At 39.1% G+C, this 24,235-nt stretch overlaps 1 protein-coding gene across 1 annotated transcript in view; it reads right to left on the reverse strand.

The window, feature by feature from the left end:
• Positions 1–2,208: 2,208 nt before the first annotated feature.
• DISC1 (DISC1 scaffold protein) overlaps positions 2,209–24,235 on the reverse strand; it is a 182,008-nt gene continuing 159,981 nt past the window's right edge. Inside the window, exons 12-14 of the mRNA XM_086460403.1 lie at positions 19,942–19,986; positions 9,273–9,383; positions 2,209–2,364 (exon numbers count right to left, since the gene is read on the reverse strand). Coding sequence (XP_086316529.1) covers positions 2,209–2,364; positions 9,273–9,383; positions 19,942–19,986 — 312 coding nt within the window. The remainder of the gene's footprint in view (positions 2,365–9,272; positions 9,384–19,941; positions 19,987–24,235) is intronic.

The raw sequence follows: 24,235 nt of genomic DNA on the forward strand, positions 1-24,235 counted from the left end.
TGCAATGGCTGGTTACTATCGCTGTTGTTGAGTCCTTGCTGCTGCAAGGAGGCAGACTTTGCGCTTCAGCTGTGCCTGATCCTGGCTCTAAGGCACTTAATAGTTGGTGAGCCCTACTTACAGTGCAGGCACTAGTTACTCAAAGGACAAAACTCCACCCACCCCTCAGTGTGTGGGAGAGGTGGGGGTATGTAACCTTAGCATACTGGCCCTCATCTCTGGGAGTGTCCTCATCATCCTGTATAAATGGTCATTTCTGGAAACTCAGTACCTGTGGTGTTAAGCCACAAGGAGCTTCTACAGGTCTTAAGGAAACAGCTATAAGAGACTTATTTTGTCAGTGTGCTTTCTTTTCTGTTTACTTGATTCACACGGGTTTCCATGAGTGCTTTCTGGCTGACAGTTGTCCCCAGGCAGCCAGGCTACGTGTGCCCAGCCAGGGTTTCCCAGGGAATGCCGGTCCAGTGCGAGGGCTGAATGTCAGGATACCACAGGCTGCTGCCTGTGTTTGTTGGGCTGCCTTGAGCTGGAGACAAATGGCTTGCCAATCTACCTCGGGCAGTTCTAGAAAGCACCAAATCTACTATGGGGAGGTAGGTATTGAACAGGGACTGTCCAAAAAAGCTTGGAGAAAGAAACTTGTCAAATAGAGCAGCAGCAGAGCAGCAGGAGATCTCCATTTGACACTGGTGATGGGAATAGAGTAGCAGAACCCATGCACGGTGGAGATCCAAGTTTACTGCAACACGGATGCTGGCCCATACATTACACAATGAGAAAAGTCAACCGTGTTCTGAATTACAGGGTTGTAATTCCACCCTGAGGATCCGATGACTACAGAAACCACCTGAACTCTGCTCCCCAGTTTGACAACTGTATGTGCCTGGATGCAATTACAACCTTTTTTTTTTTTCCTTTCTTCTTATGTATTTAACATTGAGGTAGAAGTTTCAACTACTGTTAAGAAAATGAACAGAATCTTAGTGGGCGAGTAGTCCCATGACCTTCAAAGTTTGCAAAAACCTTCACAATGTGGTTATAAAATGAGTAATTGAAGTAGCAGGAAAAAAAAGTAATTCTAAAAAAAGTCAGAAAAATAGTATTAGAAAGTACAGTACTGAGTTGCAAGTCATTTCCTTCACCTATTGGCTTAAAAAATTTTCTTTTTTAAATTCTACCTCAGCAACAAATGGCAGAAGCAGAATTTTTTATGACACCAGCAATATATTGGTATCCAAGTAAGGGTATACAATGAATTCCTAAAAGCATTAACTGTTTTGAATAATGATCTAAATATAGTTCATTTACATTAGTTGGCTTCAGTTAAGCATTGCTTTTATTTCCTATAAAAATACATGTTTAAGTATATGTATATATACATGTATGTGTCTCTGGCAAAAAAAAATCTGCACTCTTTCTGAAGTTTATAAGGAAGATCAAAGTAATATAATAGTAGCAATAAACTTTACAAGGAGACTTAAATGACTTATTATTCATACAATATTTAAATACAAGGAACACAAATCACCAACATAGTCATTTTTTGTGCCTTACAACCCCTTCAATGCTAAAGCATACCTAAACGGAGAGAGGTAAACTACTGCTACAGGGGCTGCTGTTAGTTACCTCCACTGTACTCAATACCACAGAGTAAATGAGGTCCAAATTTCACTTGAAAGAACTTGGGTTAGTTTGAATTTCATCCTATTGATTTAATTATTGACAGGAATGCAAAAATACATTCAGTGTAGGAAAGCTGTTAAAAGCCAAAGGAAAAAAAGTTCTTATTAGTCTTACAGCTATTTTTCAAGAAATACTAGATGTTCCAGATTTAACACTACATTTTTAAATCAGGAAAAAAAATAATCCATGAGTAAGGAAGACAGATACTGTTTACGAGTCTTCAAGGAGAACATTTCACTGACATTAGAGGCAACTTTGCAGACTCACTTGGAATGTATCAATTTGTAATCTACACATTTACAGGGGCTGCTCTGCTCTGAAAGCTGTTTCCCAATCTGTGCCAAAACTTGTGAGGCTGTGTAGAGTATTTCTGATGATAGACCTCCAGGCTCTGTTTCTCCATAATTGATTTAGTTATTAGTTATGCAGGGAGAGAAGAGATCCCTGAGGCTTGGTAAAACAGTATTCAGTTACTAATAGCAGCCCTTTGCGAATTAATGTCATCCTACCAGCTCTTTCTGCTCATTATTCCTTCAAGTCTTGTTTTCCTGGACACCAGCTGTCACAGGGGAAGTCTCCAGCCTTTTCTTCTCCTGCCTCCCTGGCTGGCTGAAGTTGCACCAGCACGGTCTGGAGTGTCTCCTTCACCACCTGGATCTCCCTCTGCAGAGCCTGTGCAAGCTTTATTAAGGAATAAATCTATAGGTGATTGGCAGTCCCTTTTCTCTTTCCAAGTTATTAAATAAATTTTTGTTCTGCTGCTCACAACAGATGGCTATGGCTATCTAATTGTAGCTTCAAGTTCTTCCAAATTATTTGGATTAAATATTAATACATTTCTCACTTGCTTTCAAAAAAAAAAAAAAAAACCCAGGCAAGCTGAAGTTCTCAAGTAGCATTATTTAGCACTTTAAAAAAGGGAGGGGATGGGGGATACTGCTTGGATGCTGTTCTCATAGGAAGGAGATGAAGAAATTGTACCAGAGAGGCAGCAGCACTAGCTGCAAGTTCCCTGCTGGAGGGAGGACACAGACCTGGGTGGATCAGATCCCAGGTGAAGGCAACAGAGAAGCAGGAGCAGTCTGAGACATAAACCAAGTGATCACAGCTCGCAATGTGTGCAATGTAAGGTGGGGTGGGAATCTAGGTAAGTAGCAAAATTAGCTCATAGCAGAGAAAGTGTTTCTGCTCTATTTACTTACCTCCAGAAGACTTTAATCTTAGCTGAATTATCAGTATAATTATAGCACAGGAAACACAAAGGTATATGAGGCTCCACAGTGAATGCTTTGAACAAGCTGAAAAGCAAAGAGATTAGCGGTAGCAAGGTCATGCTATCGTGCATTAAAAGGAAAGAGGCCACCTGAAAAGCATCTGATAATTCAGTAAAAATACTTCATTTGATTAAGAAAGAGTTTTCCACATTTTATTTGCCATTGTCTGGTTCAGGTTTCCTGCAAGGCACTCAGGAAGAAAAAGATGGCTAATAGCTCACCCTCCTAAGAGACCTTCTACACTCCTCTTTCCCCAGCTCAGGTAGTGGCAGCAAGAATATGAGGGGGTGCAGAAGTGAACAGACTGGAGAGATGAAGGTAGGACATGTACAGAGATAGGGGCAACTGCTAGGCACGCACAAGTTTTTAAGTGGCTGGGCTTCCTAGGCAGTACAGCTTTTTGTTCTGACAACTAGTCCCTCCTGGAAATAAGCACAGTTTGTTCTACCAATACAATTTGCCTTTCTGCTGATAATCTGTCAGTGAGACTATCCACTGTTGAATCAAGTGCAAGGACTGGGTGTAGCTCAGTGAGACAACCAACCTTATCTTCTCTTCCATAGCTTACACTACACATGGAGAGCAAAGCAAGCACAAGACAAGTCAGAGCCCACTGAAGCTCTGAAACAACAACCAAGTCTACGTGAACTAGCCCTAGGGCCCACCGAATCCACAGTGAGGCCCTCCTGTACAGGTATGGTGAAGGGCAAGGACCCCCAAGTGGGTCAAGGGAGAGTGAAACAAGTTCATTTCTAGCAGTAGTTCATCAAATGATCTCTGAGAGCGCCAGAAACCCACTTCAAGGGAAATAAAACAGGCTGACACTGAAACAACTCAATTTCAAAAATACAACACACAGGAAGGATAATGCACAAGGACAGGCTTTATCCTTTACAGAGCTCATCCATTATGAAATGTTGTTCTACTCGACCCTGATGTCAATGCAATGTCAAGAAAAAAAAGACACCCTCAGGTTATGTGACTGTAAAAAGTGAGCTGCTAGTTTTTCAAAACTGACTAGAGAGGACCATGGGAAGGCTATACAAATCACCACTATTTCAGGCACAGTTATGCCTTTGAAAAGCCTTTTGGCTGCTTTTGATTCTGTTATCAGTTCATCAAGATTTCATCTTTGTGTATTTACATACATTTACCATGATGTTTTACTCTTAATACATTCACCAGGAATATTCATGCCTACTTCTAATTTCTGGACAGCTCAATTTAAAGGGATTATATTTCTAATTACAAGTAATAACAGTACACAAAATTTCTCCTATCCTAGGACCTAAAAGCACTGTACAAGGACAAATTAATTATGCTTTGCATCTTCTCTGAAGTAAGAAACATTATTATCCTCTTAAAAGCAGTCCTGGACTGTCCACCCCTCTGCAATTTAATCACAAGGCTCTGCTGAAAACCTAACTGGTACAACAGAAATTCTTCAGTTTATGAACACCATGAAGCCTCTGAAATTTAATTACTTCTGATGCACAGTTTCTGACTACATGCTGTTATTTGTAATATCCCAAGAGATTACAAAATTCTTTTCAGGTAGAGAGAAAAAGCAAAATGGAAACATTTCACTGTAGAGGAGAAATTTTGAAGGATGGAGGAAAATGAAAACGATGGGGAAAGAAACTCTTAACCACAGAAAGATGGAGCAACAAGAAAGATGACTGCATAGTTTATCTACAGCAAGTTTTCAATAACCTCATTAATAATACCACAACCAGCTATAGACCAGTAAGTGTCCAACGAGCCTTTACGGCCAGGCAAAATACATGGTATATGGCTGAGCATGGAATCTCTAGCCATGTACAGAGGTTATGTCTGGGCAAACAGCTTCACCCATTTTAAAAGTGAAAAAAACTTAGTTTTGCATGGGTCTAGGTGCAAATGTGTCCTTCATGCTTAAATTCTCTATCCAGTGCTGCAGATATTGAGCCAGTATCAAAGGCAGGAGACAAAACAAGTTTCAGCTAGGATCATTTTCCAGTCCTGCTGACTTCCTGCGAAAACCTGGCAAAATCTCCTCAAAGCCTCATAAGCAGTAAATTACTTGGGAACAGGGTGGTCAAACACTGGAACATGTTGCACAGAAAGGCTGTGGAGTCACTGTACTTGGAGATATTCAAAATCTGACTGGACATGATCCTGGGCAACCTGCTCTAGGTGACCCTGCTTGAGCAGGGAGTTGGACCAGATAATCTCAAGGGGTTACTTCAAACTAAATGATTCTATGATCCTGCTATGTGCCAAAGGACCAGAGAAGAGGGAAGACCATTCAGTGCTAATTTGGAATGACATGGGGTTTGGCCTTTTAGAAGTGCACTCTTGGGAGTGAAGTAAAGACACTGAGCAAGTCCCTACTGCTCCTATATGAGGCCTGTATGGTCTCACAGCAGGAGAGCAAAACAGCCTTTGGAAGTCCATCACTTCTCCTTAAAAAACACAGGTGTGCTTGTCGTACTGAAACCAGATTAGGAATTTCCCATTTCCCCGCTCCATTACTGTCTCCCTCCTTCACATCCATGAATGTGTTTCTACAAACTAACATAATACCCCTCCCACATAAAAATCAAAATACTCCCCCCAAAAACTCTAAAAAAAAACCAACAGAATGACTGCAACAATTTGAAAAGTGGATCACTTCAGTGGTCTGGATATCAGCTGTTTCCAAATCACTTGTTCCAGCAGAAAATGGAAGGCAAAGAAGCTGCAGCACATGGGTGCAAATACACTGACCTACCTCCATCACAGCACAAACAATACAAGTGGAACCACGTTCTCTCAAAGTGACACACACTGGGAAGGGCTAACTCTCCTGTCATCTGAAATGAAATCAGAGAGGGCACCATTGCCACCTCTCACTTTTGTGGGATCCCAGAATTTCTTACAGGTTCATCCAGGGTGAGATTCCTCGGTGAGGTACAGTCAGGACTAAACTCCACACTCCTGATTCTGACAAAAACCTACGCTGATGTAAAGCAACACTTGTGTAACAGCCTGCCATATGATAAAGGTGAAGGTTTTTCAAAGTGACCTGCAATACCTAACGAATGTTTAGGCACAATATTCTATTTTCAAAATAACCATTTAAAATGCCCATTTTAGGGCAAGGAATGGAGATTGCTTTTATAATAATAGTCCAGCCAGGTTTTCTTCCAACAAAAGCATTTTCACCAAGAGGAACTATTACATGCATTCAGATTGTCTATCAAAATGTAACTGCTAATTAAGAACAAAAATGACTGTGAAATTGCAATATAGGCTCCATTTAATTTTACTGGAAATTCCAGGCCTTTACTGTCAGGAAAGTAATACCTCTCATCAGCTCTGTAGACACCAGAATGAGTCACTTCTTGTCCTTTGGTTTTTTCAATTAATGATGTGGACTGTTTTCATACACTCACCAATGATTAACTATAATTGAATGTTTTGTGGGTTTACTTGGTTATACTACATAGAATTTAGCAAATACATCATAGTACTACAAAGGAGCTCTTCCCCACCCCTTATTTGATGCTTTTTGTACAAAAGTACAGTTTACTGTTTGTTGTGAAAGGCTTCCATAATAAATGAGAATCTCATGTGGGTTGTGCTTATACTCCAGACCAAAAACTATCACCGATTTCTCCTTTGTTCAAGTGGTGCTGGCAACTGTGACAAGCAGCATGGTTCATTTAAGTGTGCTATACCATCAAAACATAGAATAAAAACAATGACATCTGGGATTTTTCTTCTAATACAAACTTAATTATTAATCAAAGCTATGACACACACTAAACATTGGCAAATGGCTCGAGAGCGTCATTGGAATTTGGAGAGGAATTTATTTTTCTCAGTGGAGTCTTTAAAAGTCTTTTAATAATCAGATGACAGGACTAATTTACATCTCTGCAGCCTCCGGTTAGATTTTTGACCTAATACAGTTTGTAACATTCGTGTGTAAGGCAGTTCTTTGAGGGATGAGGAGAAGGGCAAAAATAATCAGTTAACAAGAGTCTGAAAAATTCATCCTGCTTTCATTGCAATTCCAGATCTTTAAGCTCCTGCTCTCAGAGTTCTACAGATTTTTAAGGAAGACTGCATAATTGTCCAATATTTGGGATAAGAAATTGTGTTATTTCAAACCAAATAAACTATCGAGCAAACAATAGATCAATTTATTAATAATAAATTCTTCTACTGAAGCCAATTATTGGCACCAATCTCAGTGCTAGTTCCTGCAATATAAGAAAGTTACCAACGAGCGAAAGTTTATTTTATAGGCCCTAAGCAGTTTTTATTTAAAAACCCCACAATCTACAGGTCTATATCACTATGGTAGCTATTTTTCTTATTCCTTTTCGAAGTATAGCACAGAGACACACATACCAGATGGTAACATTTTATGCACATTGATATGATCTGGACTACCTCTGAAATACCAACTGAATGTTAATGAGGGGTAGCTGAATTGCTGAACCGCTTCACTGTATGTCCCTATGTTTTAAACATGGTTTCTTATTTTGTGACTGATGGTCTTGCTAGGACCAGGATATCACACAGTGTGCATTTCTGTATTTAGATAACGTGAGCTGAATTTTACTGACAGAGGAAACTAGATCTGTATCAGACCACTGTGGCTTAGAACAAGCTCACAACCCTTCTCAAACTTTCAGTGATTAGATTTTGTTTTTTCAACTACTCTTGCAGTTTCAACAGCTACAAAGAAATATGCACTCTCCACAGAAATTACAAATACTACTATCATACACACGTGTGTATTTTCTTCAGGAATCAAAAAATCAGTTTTTCAGCTTATTTCACCTTACCTAGTAAACTGTAACTATGATCAGACCTCTTTGGTTTGAATATGAACTTAAGTCCACTGCAAAGAACTCGTAACTCCAACCTTCAGTGTTCTATTTGGGTCAATCAGAAAAGCTCATTTGAGAGACCATATACGTCAGGGAGGAAGGAATTAGATGCTCTGCACACACTCAAGACACACACAACCATATAGCTCTGAAAAGAATGCTCACAAAGAGCATCGGGGAAACACAACTGCAACTGAGCACATATGCTGTAAGTATAATTAAAAAAATATTGCAAACTGGCCTATGGTAAATACAAGAAAATAACCTTTCTGTTCATTGAAATGCTTAGAAAGAAAGATTTGAAGTAGTAACAAATTAGTGACTGGATTTCTTCCCTCCCAACCCCCTTAAAGTTTATTATTCTGATACCTTTAAAGAAACCAAGTTTTTAGAATAGCAATTTTACAATGAGCTGGCAATAGATGCCAAATTACCTAAACCACAGTGATATTTCCACACATTCCATTTATTATCCTTTCTCTAAACTCTCTTGCAGGACTGCCTGCCTCAGCTCAGGAGGAACTGAATCCTTTCTAGTACCATCATCATCTCAACTTACCTTCAGGTGTCTGTAAGGGCTTCTCTGCTAATCTCTCCAACCTCAATTTATTCATCTTTCTTCATTACCTTGTCGCCTGCTGCCTCTTCTCCATTAAAATTTAACCAGCTAAGTACTCTCATCTTCCTTAGCCGCACTGGTTCTTACTCTCTTTCCCCTTTCTTAGAAAAACAAAATCCCTTTTATGATACATTTTTCAATGAAAGTTACAAATAAAACAATACTCTGTGCTCTTAAATTTTGAAAAATGTCCACAGATGTAGACCCAACGAATGCCTCAAAGGTTAAGCAATCTTCAATCAGATACTGAATGACAGATGAAGCACAGAAAGAGATGAGGGTGTTTTATAAGACAACATCTCATCTGGTGACTTGCACTACAGTGTTAGAGGCAGATTAAATTGCATAGGATGCCACATAATGCATCCCCTGCCCATTTTTTTCAAAGGAAAAAAACCAAATTAAAGCAACAATATACACAGTTTAAGTCATTGATGTATCATTTAATTTAGCTAAATCATGGTGGGAAATGCAGGATGTTTGTATCCATGCAACATTTCGTGCACTAGGTATTTACTTATATGAGCATCACAAACAAAAGGATTTTGACAGTAGAATAAAGGCTTTTCAGTGCCTAATCTCAATTTGCAAAGAACTAACTTCTGTTTAAATCAATTAATGCTGGATCAGACCCAGTGAAAATGCACTGTAGGAAAACTTGCTACAGCAAGAACAGTCACTTCAACAAGACAATCAGTTCTCCCCCTCTTAATGTATTCAATCTACATTAAGAACTAGTATTCCATGTGAATCTGAAAGGCGAGTATTTCACATACATGCTTACACAGATTGATACATACCTATAACTATATCAAAAAGGATATGAATAACTCCTTCGTCAACTCTGCAGGCAGAAGTTTGCAACTGATCTTCCAGATGCACCAATTTCTCACTTATTGCTTCACATTTTTCTCCCAACTCTGCAGAAAATATGAAGAACTCCTACAGAAAGTTGAAAAAGAAAGGAGGCATGTTTGCTGCTGACTGCACTTTTCTGCATCAAATTTGCATCAAATTAAGGGGAAAATAAAACATTAGTAGGGGATATGATATTTTGCAGCGCTAAGACAGTGCCTGAAAGCAAATTCCCATTAGAGAGACAAAAAGTTGTTACAATATAATAAATTAGAGATTTATATAACATGGAATGAGCTTGTGGTCTCACTATTTCCCAGCAGAAAAAGAGTCATCATCTCACTTTCAACAGAGGATTAAAGGGGTGTGAAGACTGAACTGCTCTCCCTCTTCCCTGTTGTCTCACCACAGCAGGGGAGGGAAATCTCATGTTGACTACACCATTTAGGTTCCTAAATTTCAAGTTATTCATGTAAATATGATTTACACTTCTAGGCCACTTAAATATTTCAAGAAGCATCACTTTTGGTATCTCTTATAAACACAAAATGTACCTACTTTTTTGAGGAAAAAATCTGGCTAGAATACTTAGGGACTTTGCGCAACAGATCAGAGAAAATGCATCAAAGCCTTAGACGTTACAAGATGAAACTACACATTTTTACTGTATTATCATGAAACAAGACTAAATTTTCAAAACTAATGCTTCTCTACTTAGAACTTAAACAGACAAATATTTTTTCTATTTTAAACTATTACATCAGTTACAAAGTCCTTCCCATAAGTTTGTCTGCTTTCAGATATATTGCACAAGGGTAATTTGTATATTTTATATTTTGTATTGAGTACTTCTTTCAGAAAGGACCTAAATAAGCAGCAAATATGAGAGGAAGAGGGGGGGGAAAAAAATTCAATGAATTTCTGCAGCACTGAGACAAGCCTCTCCTCTCCCTTCCAAGGCATCATAGTTCTGTCTACAGTGAATGACAGAGATTATCTATTAAAAAAAAGATTATGGTACCAAGATGAAGTTCTGCATGAGCCATGTTGAAAAACTTGGGAGTCATTTATCAGCTGGAATCCAGAAAATTGGATTTTCTCTAGACCTAGTCTATGGGCTTGTCCATAAAGCCAGCTGTACATGTGGCCATATACAATCTTGAGAAAGTTTTTCTGCTTTAAAAAAGTACTTGTAGTCCTTCGCACTGCTCTGTTGCTGTAATAGCAGCCATCAGTGGTTGTTTAAGAGAAATCAAGCATTCAATCAAAGACCTTTCAAAAGAAATCCTACTAATGCTTGTTGGAACACTGCCCATTGTGAAACAATCTGATTTTTTGGTAAACGCATTTACCAGACGTCAGTTCTGTGCTATCCTTACACTTTGCATCACATCGTGCACACACAGAGTCAAATGTCAGAAGAGCTCTGCTTGCTGGCACATCCTCTGTTACAGCACAAAGCTTTGACCTTTCTGCTTTCCTACATCTTCTGCCAGACATGGGTATCCAGCAGGTCGCACGGGTATGCAACCAGCTGCATTTTGAATCCTGGACAAGGGAGCTGGTTAAGAGAAGTCACATTGCAAATGCCCAGAGCTGAGAAAGAGAAGCACAACATGAGAACCAGCTGGCTGAGTCCCTGGCTCTGTGCACAAGACCTGAGCAGCCATCTGCAGTCATTACCAAACATCAGAATTTACAGCAGTGCTCCACAGAATTTATAGACATAAAAATGACCCATTGTTTTTAAAATAAGAACGGGGAGAAGGTACACATTGTCCCTAGGGCAACCAGGAACATCCTTCTCTCAAGACCAGGAACAGGATATGAGGAACAAGTCTTCCATCCAGCTGCTAAATCACTATTCAGTACACCAGCAGGACTCCATATGCTGTCAGGGAGTGGGATAACCCAGGCAATTTATATCAATAGAAAGCTCTTAGGGAATCATTCTGTGATACATGTGCAAGAACAGATGACAGTTGTCTAAAAGAACTTGCGTCTTGGGCTAGAGAAATCAGTAAATTACAAAAACCTAGTATTCTGAAAGCACACCTAAAATTACAACCACCTAGAGACAGCACCACCTCTGAATGCTGATTTTTCTCTAATAGTTAATTACACGTAAGAAAATCAGGGCTTCACATAAACATCATATCATACACGAGAAAACAAGGCAAAAAACATTCAGTGCTATACAATCATCGAACAGTTAATTTAGGAAGAACAGCTTTTAATTAATGCACTAACTCCTAAGTATTGCTCTAACAAACAAAAGCCATAAGTGAAGTTTTCAAACCAGACTTTTTCTACAGACTGTGTACTTTGACAAAGTAAATTAGTCCTGTATGGATCCTGAAGAACTGCTATCTTATAGGGACACATAAAAAGAAGATTCTTGCTCTTATAATATCAAGATATTGAGTACTTTAGTCTCATCCAGTCACTACTTTTATCAAGAGCTGTTACTATATGAGATTTTGGATCACATCCATGCTGGCAAGAAGGATGATACGTCTAGGCCTGATTTGAAATTACTACAGTTACTACAGACAGCAAAATAAAAAAAAAAAAAGTACATGTCAGAGTACACTCCTGAACACCTGTGACATTAAGTATATTTAAATACAAAAAGCATTATAAAGACATGCATTACAGCAGGGTATCCCTTTCTTTTTTAGGGTACTGTTAATGTCAGGAACATTTATCCAGATAATTGGTCACCCAATTAGCACTATCATCAGTTGCTGTAAGAGAAGATCCATTTCCTCCACTTTAAAACTGCCCTCACGTTTCCTGTCTCATATATGCAAATACAAGGAGTTCATCGGGCAGCTCATCTAAACGATGCCCACTGGCTGGACTTGCGTGGCCCTGCTGTGAAGATCCACAGCGGAAAATTTTTCCCTATTCACTGTGTCAGTGAATGTACAGGGCAAAACCAGCCATTCAGACCTATCCCCTCACTGAATGTCAGATGGGTTGAAAGATGCTGGAGACAGCATTTAGATACTTGGTTGGCAAAACAGGCTCCAAGTTGCAAGCATGGCCTAGCTCTAACATGTTCAGATCCTGAAAACCTGAGATAAAATATAACTGCAGCTTGAAATCCACAGTCACAGTGCAGCTGGATGACTACACTTCTTGGTGTACTGCTACATCATCTGATTTCACCTTTGAGGACTTCTTTTCCCTTTCAAAATAAAAGTTTACAGCCAAATAATGAAAGGTCCCAGGAAGGACAGAAGGAAGGAATCCAGTGAACAAGCCCCCAAGACTCTAGGACTTCAGATGAACGCTCATTCTGTAGCAAAGACATCTCATGGTGCTTTGCATCAGCACTAACCTGTATTTTGGGGTTCTAAACTTTGGCTAGTAGCTTCTACCCCACTGCAATTACAGGCAAGGACTTCATTGGTGCATTGGTCTCGCACTAAAAATAAGAGACTATAGTTTTAAACTCACTGGCTCCAATTCCTCTGTCAACTGAATACTCAAGATTCCCACTTAAGTAAAATGTCCATTCTATCTCATGGGAAAAAATAGAGCGTATTCTTCCTGAATGATCACATTTTGAGTATGTAATGAATTGTCTAAAAAAGTAACAAAAATCCTGTTTACTTTGGAAATTAAGATAAACAAACAATGAGTACTAGGAAAATGTGCCTAATGCAGAATTTTTACAACAAAATGGGAAGGCAGGGAAATCTGAGCAAGTAAAAATTGGATCAAACTTGTTTAGGTCTTTAAAGACTTGAAATCCATTTAACTGTAACTATATGCCTATGGTTGCACTACAGTGTAAAACAGCTCCATCAGGGAGGGGTTATATTCTATTAATCTTAAACTCCTAATAGGTATTTTGCAGTTTAATTCCTCTTTAATACAGCAGTAAGAGTGTATGGATAAACTATTTTTGCACCTACATGACACAGCTGCCTTTTTAGTTGAAATGAGAAGTTCCTCCATAGTATAGACAAGCATCATCTCTCAGGAACTTAATTCCAGGTGTCACCTGAAGAATGCAGGAGGGTCATCATATAAATTAAGGTTTTCCAGAACACACACACACATATATATATATATATATATATATATATATATACACACATGACCTTTCTTACTTTGGATTGGAAAGATGTGGTTGTGCAGAGAACTCTCTTAGTTTAACATCAAGAAGAGTTACAAATGAAATGGAAAAAAAAAATATACTGCTCTAAAAAAATACACAAGAATAATTCTAAATACTCAACCAATTCCACAGCTTCTGCTCCCAGGCCCTCAATTTAAAAAAGAGTTGGATAACCCAGAGAAATAGATATGAAAGATTTCTCTCAGTGCCTTTCACGCCTTGTAACGTCACTGGTATCATTTTTATTTTACATTTGTCTATGTAGGCAGGGAAACTGCTGCCAGTGACACACAAACTATTCAGAACAGCTCCCAGTTGGAAAGTGCCACTTTACACTGATCAACAACATCTCTGAGAGGAGAGTGGACTCTGCCTCCAGCTCAACATATTAATAAAATACAACTCATCCAAGCTTGTAGGTTATGTCAATACTACAAGCTATTGTAATTCTTAAGACTTCTTCAGTTATTTTTGCACTAACAGCACTTTTAGGAAGCAGCTAGGAGAGGTTGCAGGAGTCAGAAAAGAGCTGAGATGCAATATTGCTTTATGGATTTCTCTGTGAACAGGGGATGTATCTGGTTGGGATTTTTTTTTTTTTTTTTTTCTCTCTAAACCCTTAGGTGAAAACAGCACAAGTATGGGTGCGCTTTGTTATTTTTTTAAGGTGAAATTCTTCTGCCTTCTCATGCAAAGTAGAAATTCTCATTCTCTCCCAGAGATGTGAGAATCTGATGCAAGAAACAGGAAGAACAATGTCCCAGCTGATGCACAGCTGGAGCATCAGCATACTGAATTAAGAGCAGAGGGAATAGCTTCCCTTCAGTCTTCTGCATTTAATTTTACCCTTTTACAAGTCATTTTAGTCAACTACGAGCAACAGCTTCTCAACAGCATTAGTCAAGGAAAATGTTTGATCAGCTTTTCCGGTGCAAACACCTTCTGTGCTCTCTTGGATTTCTAGTTCAGCAATTTTACATAGAAAATAAGTGTTGTAGTATGTCCTGGTTTCGGCTGGGATAGAGTTTATTTTCTTCCTAGTAGCTGGTGCAGTGCTGTGTTTTGGATTTAGTGTGAGAATAACGCTGATAACACACTGATGTTTTAGTTGTTGCTAAGTAGCGCTCATCCTAAGTCAAGGATTTTTCAGTTCCCATGCTCTGGGAAGATGTGTACAAGAAGCTGGGGGGAGCATGGCCTGGACAGCTGACCCAAACTAGCCAAAGCGATATTCCATACCATAGGATGTCATGCCCAGTATAAAAACTGGGGGCAGTTGGCTGGGGCAGGGGGCGGATCACTGCTCAGGCATCAGTCAGCCAGTGGTGAGCAATTGCATTGTGCATCATTTGTCATTTCTTGGGGTTAATTTCTCTCTTTGTTATATTCCTTTTCATTACTATTATTTTATTATTATTGCTTTATTTTAGCTATTAAACTGTTCTTAACCCATGAGTTTTACTTTTTTTTCAATTCTCCTCCCCATCCCACTGGGAGTGGGGAGCAGTGAGTGAGCAGATGTGTGGTGTTTAGTTGCTGGCTGGGATTAAACCATGACAAGTAGCTAGATTAATCTAACCCTGTTAGGGATTAGAGTTGCTATTAGAGTCTTTGGTGGTTGTGCTGAGAAGCAGGACGCCCAGCTATATCCTTAAAATTTATTCTTCCTACAGAGGAATTTTTGTAAAAAGGCATTGCCTTACTTCCAACTAGCAGTATCATAACCTCAATAAGATAAAAGCCTTAGAAGACCTTCTGCAGAACATCAAACACAGATTTCTTTCACCTGTACTAAATCCTCTCTCTCCTCCAATAGCTAAAATCTCTCAAACTAACATAAATAACAACTATGAAACGTTGCCCTTGAAGACAAATACTTCACATTATGACACAAGGTTTAGAACAGTGACTTATTGTTGGCAGAAGTGCTGCATGCTTACCCTCACCCCTTGCAGAAGGTAATGGGAATTGTGAGGACTTGAAACTCCAGAATGTCAGGCCAGGGCATCTCTTAAATAATTTCTGGAAACAAAATACAACCATTTGTATGTTTGTCCTGCTTGAGTAGATGCTTTGGTCACATGCAGGTTAAGTGCACATGCCCTCAGATAATGAGCTACACAGCCACAAAGTGTCCCAAGTGCAGGTGGAGGAAGCATTTGCCCTTGCTCTGCGTCCCAGATTTCCTGCCCCATGTGCGTTGTCCTGGGCAGGTGTTATAGACAAGAAAGGCAAAGTGGACACAGAGAACAGGCCTAATCTCTCACTCTGAAAATAACGCATGTTACTCACGACCAACACCATCATTGCAAGCCTATACAGGAGGCAACTAGGGAACACCAAAGTCCACTCCGTGACTTGCAGTGCGATCAAGCTGTCTACACAGCTCTTAGCAGCTGACAGGGATTTTGTGGTTCTGGTTGCAGGGTAGAGCCTCTTCCAGTGCTAACCTGCCCTTGCAGTAAGCAAATTTTCCTACTGCAAACTTCCTTTGCTACAAACCAAGACAGTTACATTTCATTTTACCCTTGTATAGCACACAATGATAACTAATAATTGTCCTCTCTATCATTATTTGTTATGTGATTGAAGACTTTGACTTTCAACCAGACTAGGATTTCTAAACCTTTCATTTCTATTCCTTTCCTTCTTTTCTTCAGTGTGTTCCTGTCGTCTACAGAGTGAGGTGCCCAGACCAGTACCATAGTCCTCTGGAGGCTTTGACATTCTCAGCTAAGCACAGTAATTATTTCTGTCTTACAACTGACATTCCCATTAATGAGGCTGCAAATGACATTTGCTCTTTCTTGCAATAGGATGAAGGTAATGAATCCCACTCTATTTGTAGTCCACTATAACCCTAGATTCTGCTTCTGCAGTATTGTCATCTTAGCTGCTATTTACCATCTGTATACATAAATCCAACTTTTTTTCTTCTTTAAATGTAATTTGCACCTGTCTTTTAACATATCACATCTTATTGATTTCAGGCTATTCTTTCAATCTATCAAGAGCATTTGGAATTCTAATCCTAATTGAAATTATGTTGACTGGCACATAAACTCCTGGCCTACCTCCTTTTAAAAAGCAAATACCAAGTCTGCCTTTTACTGATCCCCTGGGACTTCAAGCTTCCTCCAGGAGTTTTCAAAGAAGCTTGTTAATGGTTTAGAGATTGTTTTTCTTGGCTCCTATGCACTCAGAAGAAATTTCATCAGTCTAGCCTGACTTGAGTACATCTCACTTGCCACAGGATCCTTTACTGTGTTGGTCTCTTGCTACCTTGTTTTGAATATTAACAGCACTACATATGTGGACATAGTTTGTCACTTTTAGAAAGATCAAAAGCAAAGAAAATAAGGGAAAAAAAATATTCCTACCCTCTGCTGTCATTTCATTATTTTCTCATTCACCTTTCTTACTAGAAGGCACATATGCTTTCTTTTTCCTATCCCTTACAAACAGCTTATCCCTGAACTCCATTGCCATGTTGCAGGTCTTTTGATTACAGTAGCTTAGTGTGTTCAGTGGTCTTGCTGGTTCACTGTTACGCTGTACAGTGCCCTTTTAGGTTTATCCTTAGGAATATTTTTGCCCTTTCTTTTTCAAAATTCTTTAGGGCCACTGAAGAGTTGGTGACATAGATATGTAGTCTATTACTGCATTTTCTCTTTTCTGTACCAAAAGAAGATGGTGCTGGACTATAAACACGTCTTCTGAAGGGTACCAATGATCATCTGCTGATTCCTCCTCCTACAGAGTTTGTCCCTCAGAAACACCTGTTGCTTCCCTGATTTTGTTTAGGTGAGGTTTGTTTTTTTTTTTTCACGGACGTCGTTATCCACCTTTTCTCAGAAGATGGATTCAGGTTGTTTCCCAATTATTTTTGCCCTTATCACCTTCCACTTAGAGACTGCTAGCCTGTTCCATCAGCCTGTCTATAAATATTTAGGAGACCATAGCACTACAGTACGCTCCTCAGTTTCTCCTATGCAACAATTCAGACAAAGCTTTCCAGACAGCTGTTTTGCAACTGTGACCTACCTTCTCCCCACCATCACACGCTTTTCCCACATTCCCTTTTCTTTCACTGATCCCCTCCCCTCCTCTGCAGGGATACAACAACACACAGGAGTGTTAAATGACTCATCAAAACTACAGCCTGATGTTGGCAATTCTTCCCCTCATGTATCTTCCATTACAGCTATGGAGGACCATCCTTGGAAAAGCATCTGTGGAGGAATAGAGCTTTCCACTGCCTTCCAGCACCCTGCTGTGGTCTGGGTGACAGCAGTCTTCCCATTTTCATCTCTAGTAGACTGAAGATCTTCCCCAAGTGCAGACTTCCTAAAATGAGTACACACTACTGCACTGGCTCATTTAATTAAACTGGGACAATTCCAGTTCCTGCTGTGGAAGGATGAGGCTCTTTACTGACTTACCAATAAAAATTCACAGTGGGCCAGGAGCTGGAAATGAAACAAAAGCACCAAACTGTTTCCTAGTATCCCCCCCCTGCTGTGCTAGGAGTCAGCGTAGCTGGGTATCATTTATAGGTGGTTCCTAGTATTGTTCACTCCGATCTCTGCTCCCGAGTCACTAAGATGCAACAATCTGGAATGACTAACAGGGTGCTCTCCTGCAGGCAGAGAGGAGACTGACAAGAGTGGATTATGGGACCAGAGCATCAAAGGAACATTTAGGCAAAGCCTTGACATGGTGCAGGGTGCTGACAGTTTCATAGAGCTTTTATAGAGCTGTCTACAAGTCAACATCAATCCAGCTGTGGCAGTGTGGTAGAGCCTGGCTTTCTACCAAATTTCCGTTTCCTTTATTTGTATTGTTGCTCTCTATTCTCTTTATGCCTTTTCCCCCTTAAAACTTCAAAAGGACAAAGTTCCTCTACTTGCAAGGACACTAAGATATTAAGCTCTCAGTGAATACTTCTACAGTGGCTGCCCTCTATGCCTGTGAGCTCTGGTGTGTTTGTAAACCCAGCACAGACATCGCACTCGCATCACACCCTGGGCACATCTCCTCTTAAGTAAAAGAACAACTTCAGTCAAGGGCTGGGCTGTGCTACAGCTTTCAGTGCAGGTCACTGCTGGACACAAACATGCAGTTCTGCTCTCATTCGCTTTGGTCCAGACCACACGTAATTTTTAGTTTCCAGCAAATATTCTGCTGTCTTGGAAGCTATCACTACCAACGTGCCCTCAATATTTTGCCCTGCTAGCAGTAGGGCTTTTTGCTACTTTTATCCCATGGGACTACCTGCCCCTGTTTCATGTCATCTGCAGACACAAGCACCTGGACAGTTTTGCTTTAATTCACAGCAAAGTTCACTGATAAGAAAGGCTATTTGCATTTTCTGCAAAGTTCACCTTCACTCTCAAGGCTTCCTGTTTATTATTTATGCTGAACTCACACACAGCCAAACAGTCTTATCCTAGGCACGCTCTCATGTCACAGTCTCCTTCCACACAAGGTCAACAACCTGAGTTTGTCTTGCAGTTAGATTATTTTTCCTAGAGCATTCCAGCTGCTCCACAGTCTTTGGATTCATTGGTGGGAATCCAAAGAAATGCCTCATCTGAACATTCATCCCAAATGGCAATTTCTATTTATTTACTTATTTGCTTGGCTGAGCACTTGTCACTTGTACTTGACAGGTGGCATGTATGCTATTATGGAAGGTGAACTGGGGGTTGCTTACCTGTGCAATTAATTTGGTGGCTGGGCACGACGCTTGGATACTAAACTTCCTTAATATGTAAGTTGTAACCCAAGGCATACCAATATAAAAATGGACCAGACTGAATCAGTACAGTTCTTAGAACCGGTATAACGCTCCTTACACATATATTACCTAAACTCTTAGTTTATATGTAGACAGATTTTGGTATGTAAGCAGATTTTTCTCATCACTTACTCTCACAGGAAATGCATCTCATGTTATTCAAGTATCCTAGAGTTTTTTAAATATATAGACTAGGATCTGACATTTGTATTTATGAAAGCAGTGTAAAGTGACAAACACCCAGATTTTTATTCAGATTAAATTCCTATTACCCTGTATTATGCTGCAGTATGCTTTTATTCTTCAAAAGTATTCAAACGTATTTTTAGCGGTACACAAGGAAGCAAGTAAAGCATCATGATTTCGTTCCATTCCTAAGCATCATTACAGTGCTACAGTGAGGCTGGCTAAATATTATTGGTCCTACTTTTCCTCAATATACTCATCCTGTTGTTCGTATGTATGAAAAGCACTAGCACAGCATTTAACTATAAATCCCCCGAAATACACAGCAAGTTTGCCATTACCTTCAACTGAAAAAAAAAGAATGGGCCCACTCTAGTTGTGCCTGTGTTGCTTTTCTAAGTACTTGAACACTCTCTAGCAATTTTTACGCAAAGGTCATACTATAAAAACAAGTGTCATTAGTTCTAATTGAGACCCAGAAAAATCTGTACAATATCACCACTTTATACTGCCTAGAAAACACTTACCTCAGATAAATGACCCTCTGCTCCAAATGAAATGTCTTCCATAACCTGTTAGAGACAATTTATTAAGTATATGATAGATACGTGCTATATAAACAGTGAGATTTCAATGGAACTTATAAAAACAATATAGCACATTAAAAAGTTATATAAGCTGAACAATTACATCATTTTGCTTCATACGCACAAAACATTTCAATTGCATTTATAATGGAGCAGTGGCAGCCGCCCAATATTTGAAGCTAAATTTGAATAGACTTTATTAAAGCCTGCCTTTGGCTTCCCAGTTAAAACCCACAAGGAATACTGCCTCTAAAGCTATGGATTGAAACAAACTCTTCTATCAAGCTCTTGTGGATCTATACACCATTCAAGAGTCTACAGAATTTTTTCTGGCACAAACCCTGCAAGTGATTTCTTCTGCAAGAAGAAACATGAGAACCCACTGATGCTTTGTATTGGTAACACATGCTAACTATAGTCAGTACCTCTTCCAAAACTGGCTTAATCTGCAAAGTCTATAAGAAATTAGCCAACATTTCATTGATTGGCTGAGGAGCAAAGAAATTTAATGTTAACAGTATTGGAAAATCATCAATACTTATCACACATAACAGTATTGATAACCTTTAAATACACTGAGATCGGGATATTGCTTTGGTAGGGTAATAGGGATCACAAGCATGTACATAGATATCTATACATATAAAATAAAGAGCAAAATCATTACTCTGCCATAAGATCATTATTATTAGTGGGTAATATTTTCAGTAATCTATCTGAAAAAAGATTGGTTAGATTTCTTTTAGCTGCAATATTAATTTCCTGATTATATTTTTACTGAAAAACACACGTAAGCATTAAGCTTAGTGAAATGCTATGATTCCTAGCTAAAGCGTTGACATTTTTACCAGTAGATACTACACAACAGTATCACATGCAGCTAAGGGGCATCTTACTGCACAACGTGTGTGACTGTACAACGATGATCTGATCACTGTGTACAAGCCAACTGCTTGTTGCTACAGAAATCCTTTCCAGCTTGGATCAATACAAAAAAACACTCAAATGGTGACTTTCACTGATGCTTAATGCTGACATTTAAATGGAAGGTTAAAGTTTTCAAATTATATTAGAAGCTCCACAAATACAACATTTAATTAAAACTCAAATGCATGCACAGTTTATTTAGCTTTCTAAAGGCTTTGTCCTTCACACATTGCATATTTGCCTCCTGGACCACAGGCTATCTCAATGCACAGTAATGAGTTACAGCCTGCTAACAGAGGCTTTCTTGGTGCTTGCTATCGCTAAATTCTGAAAAATGTTGTGTCGTATCCTGTGAAGACTTCTTTTTAATGACAGACACCACATTAGATATTAATTATTATTTTTTCATGATTCTCCACTTAGTATCACTTAGAACATTCAGTATCTTTAAAAAAGTTAACCAAATGAAGGCTTTGCAATTATAGAACATCCTCCCAGCACCAGAGTGCTCTACAAAAGACCCTGAAACACCGCCCCAGATGGCAAAGCCGAAGTATACAGAGGTTAGGAAAAGACAGCAGCCCTTACTCTTCCCCCTGGTCTCTGCTCCTTTTATGGTGAAAAACTGAGAAGTGATCTACAAAGAATTCTGATGGGATAACTACCAAAAATGCAGACTTACAAAAGGTAACACTACTGAGTTTTGCTTTTTACCTCGTAACTTTAGTCACCTCAATTTTCTTGAAATCTAGTAGGTATTTCTTTCCTTCATAGTGATTAAGAGGGAGCACTGCACAGCATGTCAGACAGCAAAAGAAGAAGAAAAAAGGATAGGTCAGGAACTGAAGCCTGCAGGTGCACACATACTCATGTTCATCATGATACTTGGTGTGAGGGAGCTCCCAGCACACACACATCTCTGTTTATTAGTTATCACTGGTGTTTCTGGTGTTGTAAAAAGGTTTTGTTTACACATGCATTATCAACAAGCAAAAAATAAAGCCAGATATCATAAGGAGTGAAACAAGCAGGTGTTAGTGTCTGAAAAGAAATGAAATGTTATTGTATATTTTTAAACTATGCAATAATGATCACAGTGACTTCCACCTCATTCACATGTCACCTGGGCAAAATAATTTGCAGTCAATTTAAAAGCATGGGCATTTCTGGGATGAAAAGTAGAACACATATTTAATTCCCCAGAGACCTGAGAGAAAATCAAGCCCAAATAGCCATGGAAAGACAAACTAGAACTGCAATGATGGGGCACCCTATTTTCATCAAAATAAAAAAATGTAAGATCACAGGATGATTTTTACTGGCCTCAATTCAGTTAGTTTTGACCAAAAAATTAGTAGTGATGTTTCAACAAGATGAGCTACCAAAGCATGTGAGTGTCTTCCCTGGTTCACAGTCAGTGTTACAAAGGAAACCTGATTTACCCCATTATTTTGGGATGCCACAATCAACCACATAAACTGGGGAAAAAAAAAAATCTGCACTGTCTTAGAAAACACAGTTATGAAGACTATAAAGTAACTGTTGACAGTTCATAAACCTGTGCTCACACAAGACAGTAAAATATCTGAACTTTCAAAGAATTTATACCTTATATATTTTATACCAGAACTTGTCATATTTTATGATCTAGTGAGGATATTTAACTAAAAATGAAAAATGGCTCCTCTGCAAAGCAGTATCTGAGAGTCTAAGTGAAGAGTTCTTCCCATTCATCTGCTTTCCTTTTCTTACTATTGTTGTGTTTCCTATTCGTTTCTTTGTCTTCTAGTGAAACTAGAATGGTAAGATACAGTTATATGCAAGAAAACTGTATTTATAGTTACAGCAGCAAAACCAATACTAACTCCACAGTAATACTTAGCCAGATATGGCATGATAAGTAACTGGAGAGCTTCATTTATAGCATTTGCCCATGAAACAACTCAGTCACCTGGGAATGAAATGTACCTTCCAAGGCGAATATGCGCATATGGTATTATTACCCTTTGCTATACCGTTTTGAAGCAAGTAATTCAGTAACCTCTCCACACAGAGAATGCCACTCTTTCCTTCTACTTTGGTGACCAACAGTGCTCTCTAGAAATTCCCCAATGGGGAACAGAAGTGACACAGTTGAAGAGAATAGTCATTCCAGAAACATAACAACCATATCAAGCTACTCCTTTCACAGGGACACCACAGCCTTGTTAAATAATATCAAATCAAGTATTTTGACAAATACATGCTTTTCTATTAGGTATCCCCACTTGCTGATACATGGCTATAAAAACGTTCACTACTAATGGACAACAGTAAGTTTTTCCATGAAAGCACATGGATGGCTACATTGGAGACTAAAAGCCACACCACTTTTTTTTTTTTTTGCCACAAATGCTAAATTATCTTTAAATAATAAAAAAATACCATATAACAGAGCATTTAAACGCTACAGAAGGGTTTTGTGTTTCAATTAAGTTCATTTACAAATCCAGACATTCTCTCTTGCACTTCAACATGTTCAAAACTAGCAGTTAGCATGATTCGTAAGTAATATGTCAGGCTTTTTGTTTGTTTTCCTATTCTGCCTTGTGATGAACTACTAGATGATGTTAGGAAATGTTATGCTATAGCTCTTCTCTAAAAGTTTGGATAGTGACTGTCATTTCTACTGTGATCCTACCAGCTTTACTATCTAAAGTGTACTCATTTGGGTAAAACTTCTAAACCGCATAACAAGTCAAAAATCCCAGCTCCTGAAAGTATAAAAGCAAGCAGACCAACCCTAATTCCAGAACCAGAATACAGGCTATATGTTGGGGTTTTTTTATGGTTGCAATGAGTTGCAGTCATCACTGATACACAACTTCGCATCAACAGTCAAGGCTGTAGGCAGCACGAGTAACCCATGATAAAACATAGCTGTGTTGCTCAGCTCCTCCTAAAAGCTGGAAAATGAATGAACGTTCTTATACTAACACAACTCTTCTTTTTTTCGTTCAAGTTTGTCAGTCCTAGGAGCGCTGTGGGAATAGATGCAGGAGTACCTCCACAGGTACTTCACTAATGGGCACTTTCACATTTATATTTACACATCAGCTTCTGATTGGATTTTGGCATGTTCTCAAAATGGAGTTTGTTCAGGATACCAGGATAGGCCAGATCCCAGGCAAAGGCATTTACACCACGAAGTTTAAGCACCTAAATGAAGAGCTGAAGTTAGAGGGATAGTCTCTGTAAGTTCCCTCTACGGTTGATAGAGGAGAGACAGAGAGGAAATCATGCAAAGGCAAGTTCAAAAGGAGGAGCT

This window comes from Leptosomus discolor, chromosome 2, assembly GCF_034619465.1.
Source record: "Leptosomus discolor isolate bLepDis1 chromosome 2, bLepDis1.hap2, whole genome shotgun sequence".
Classification (NCBI taxonomy): domain Eukaryota; kingdom Metazoa; phylum Chordata; class Aves; order Leptosomiformes; family Leptosomidae; genus Leptosomus; species Leptosomus discolor.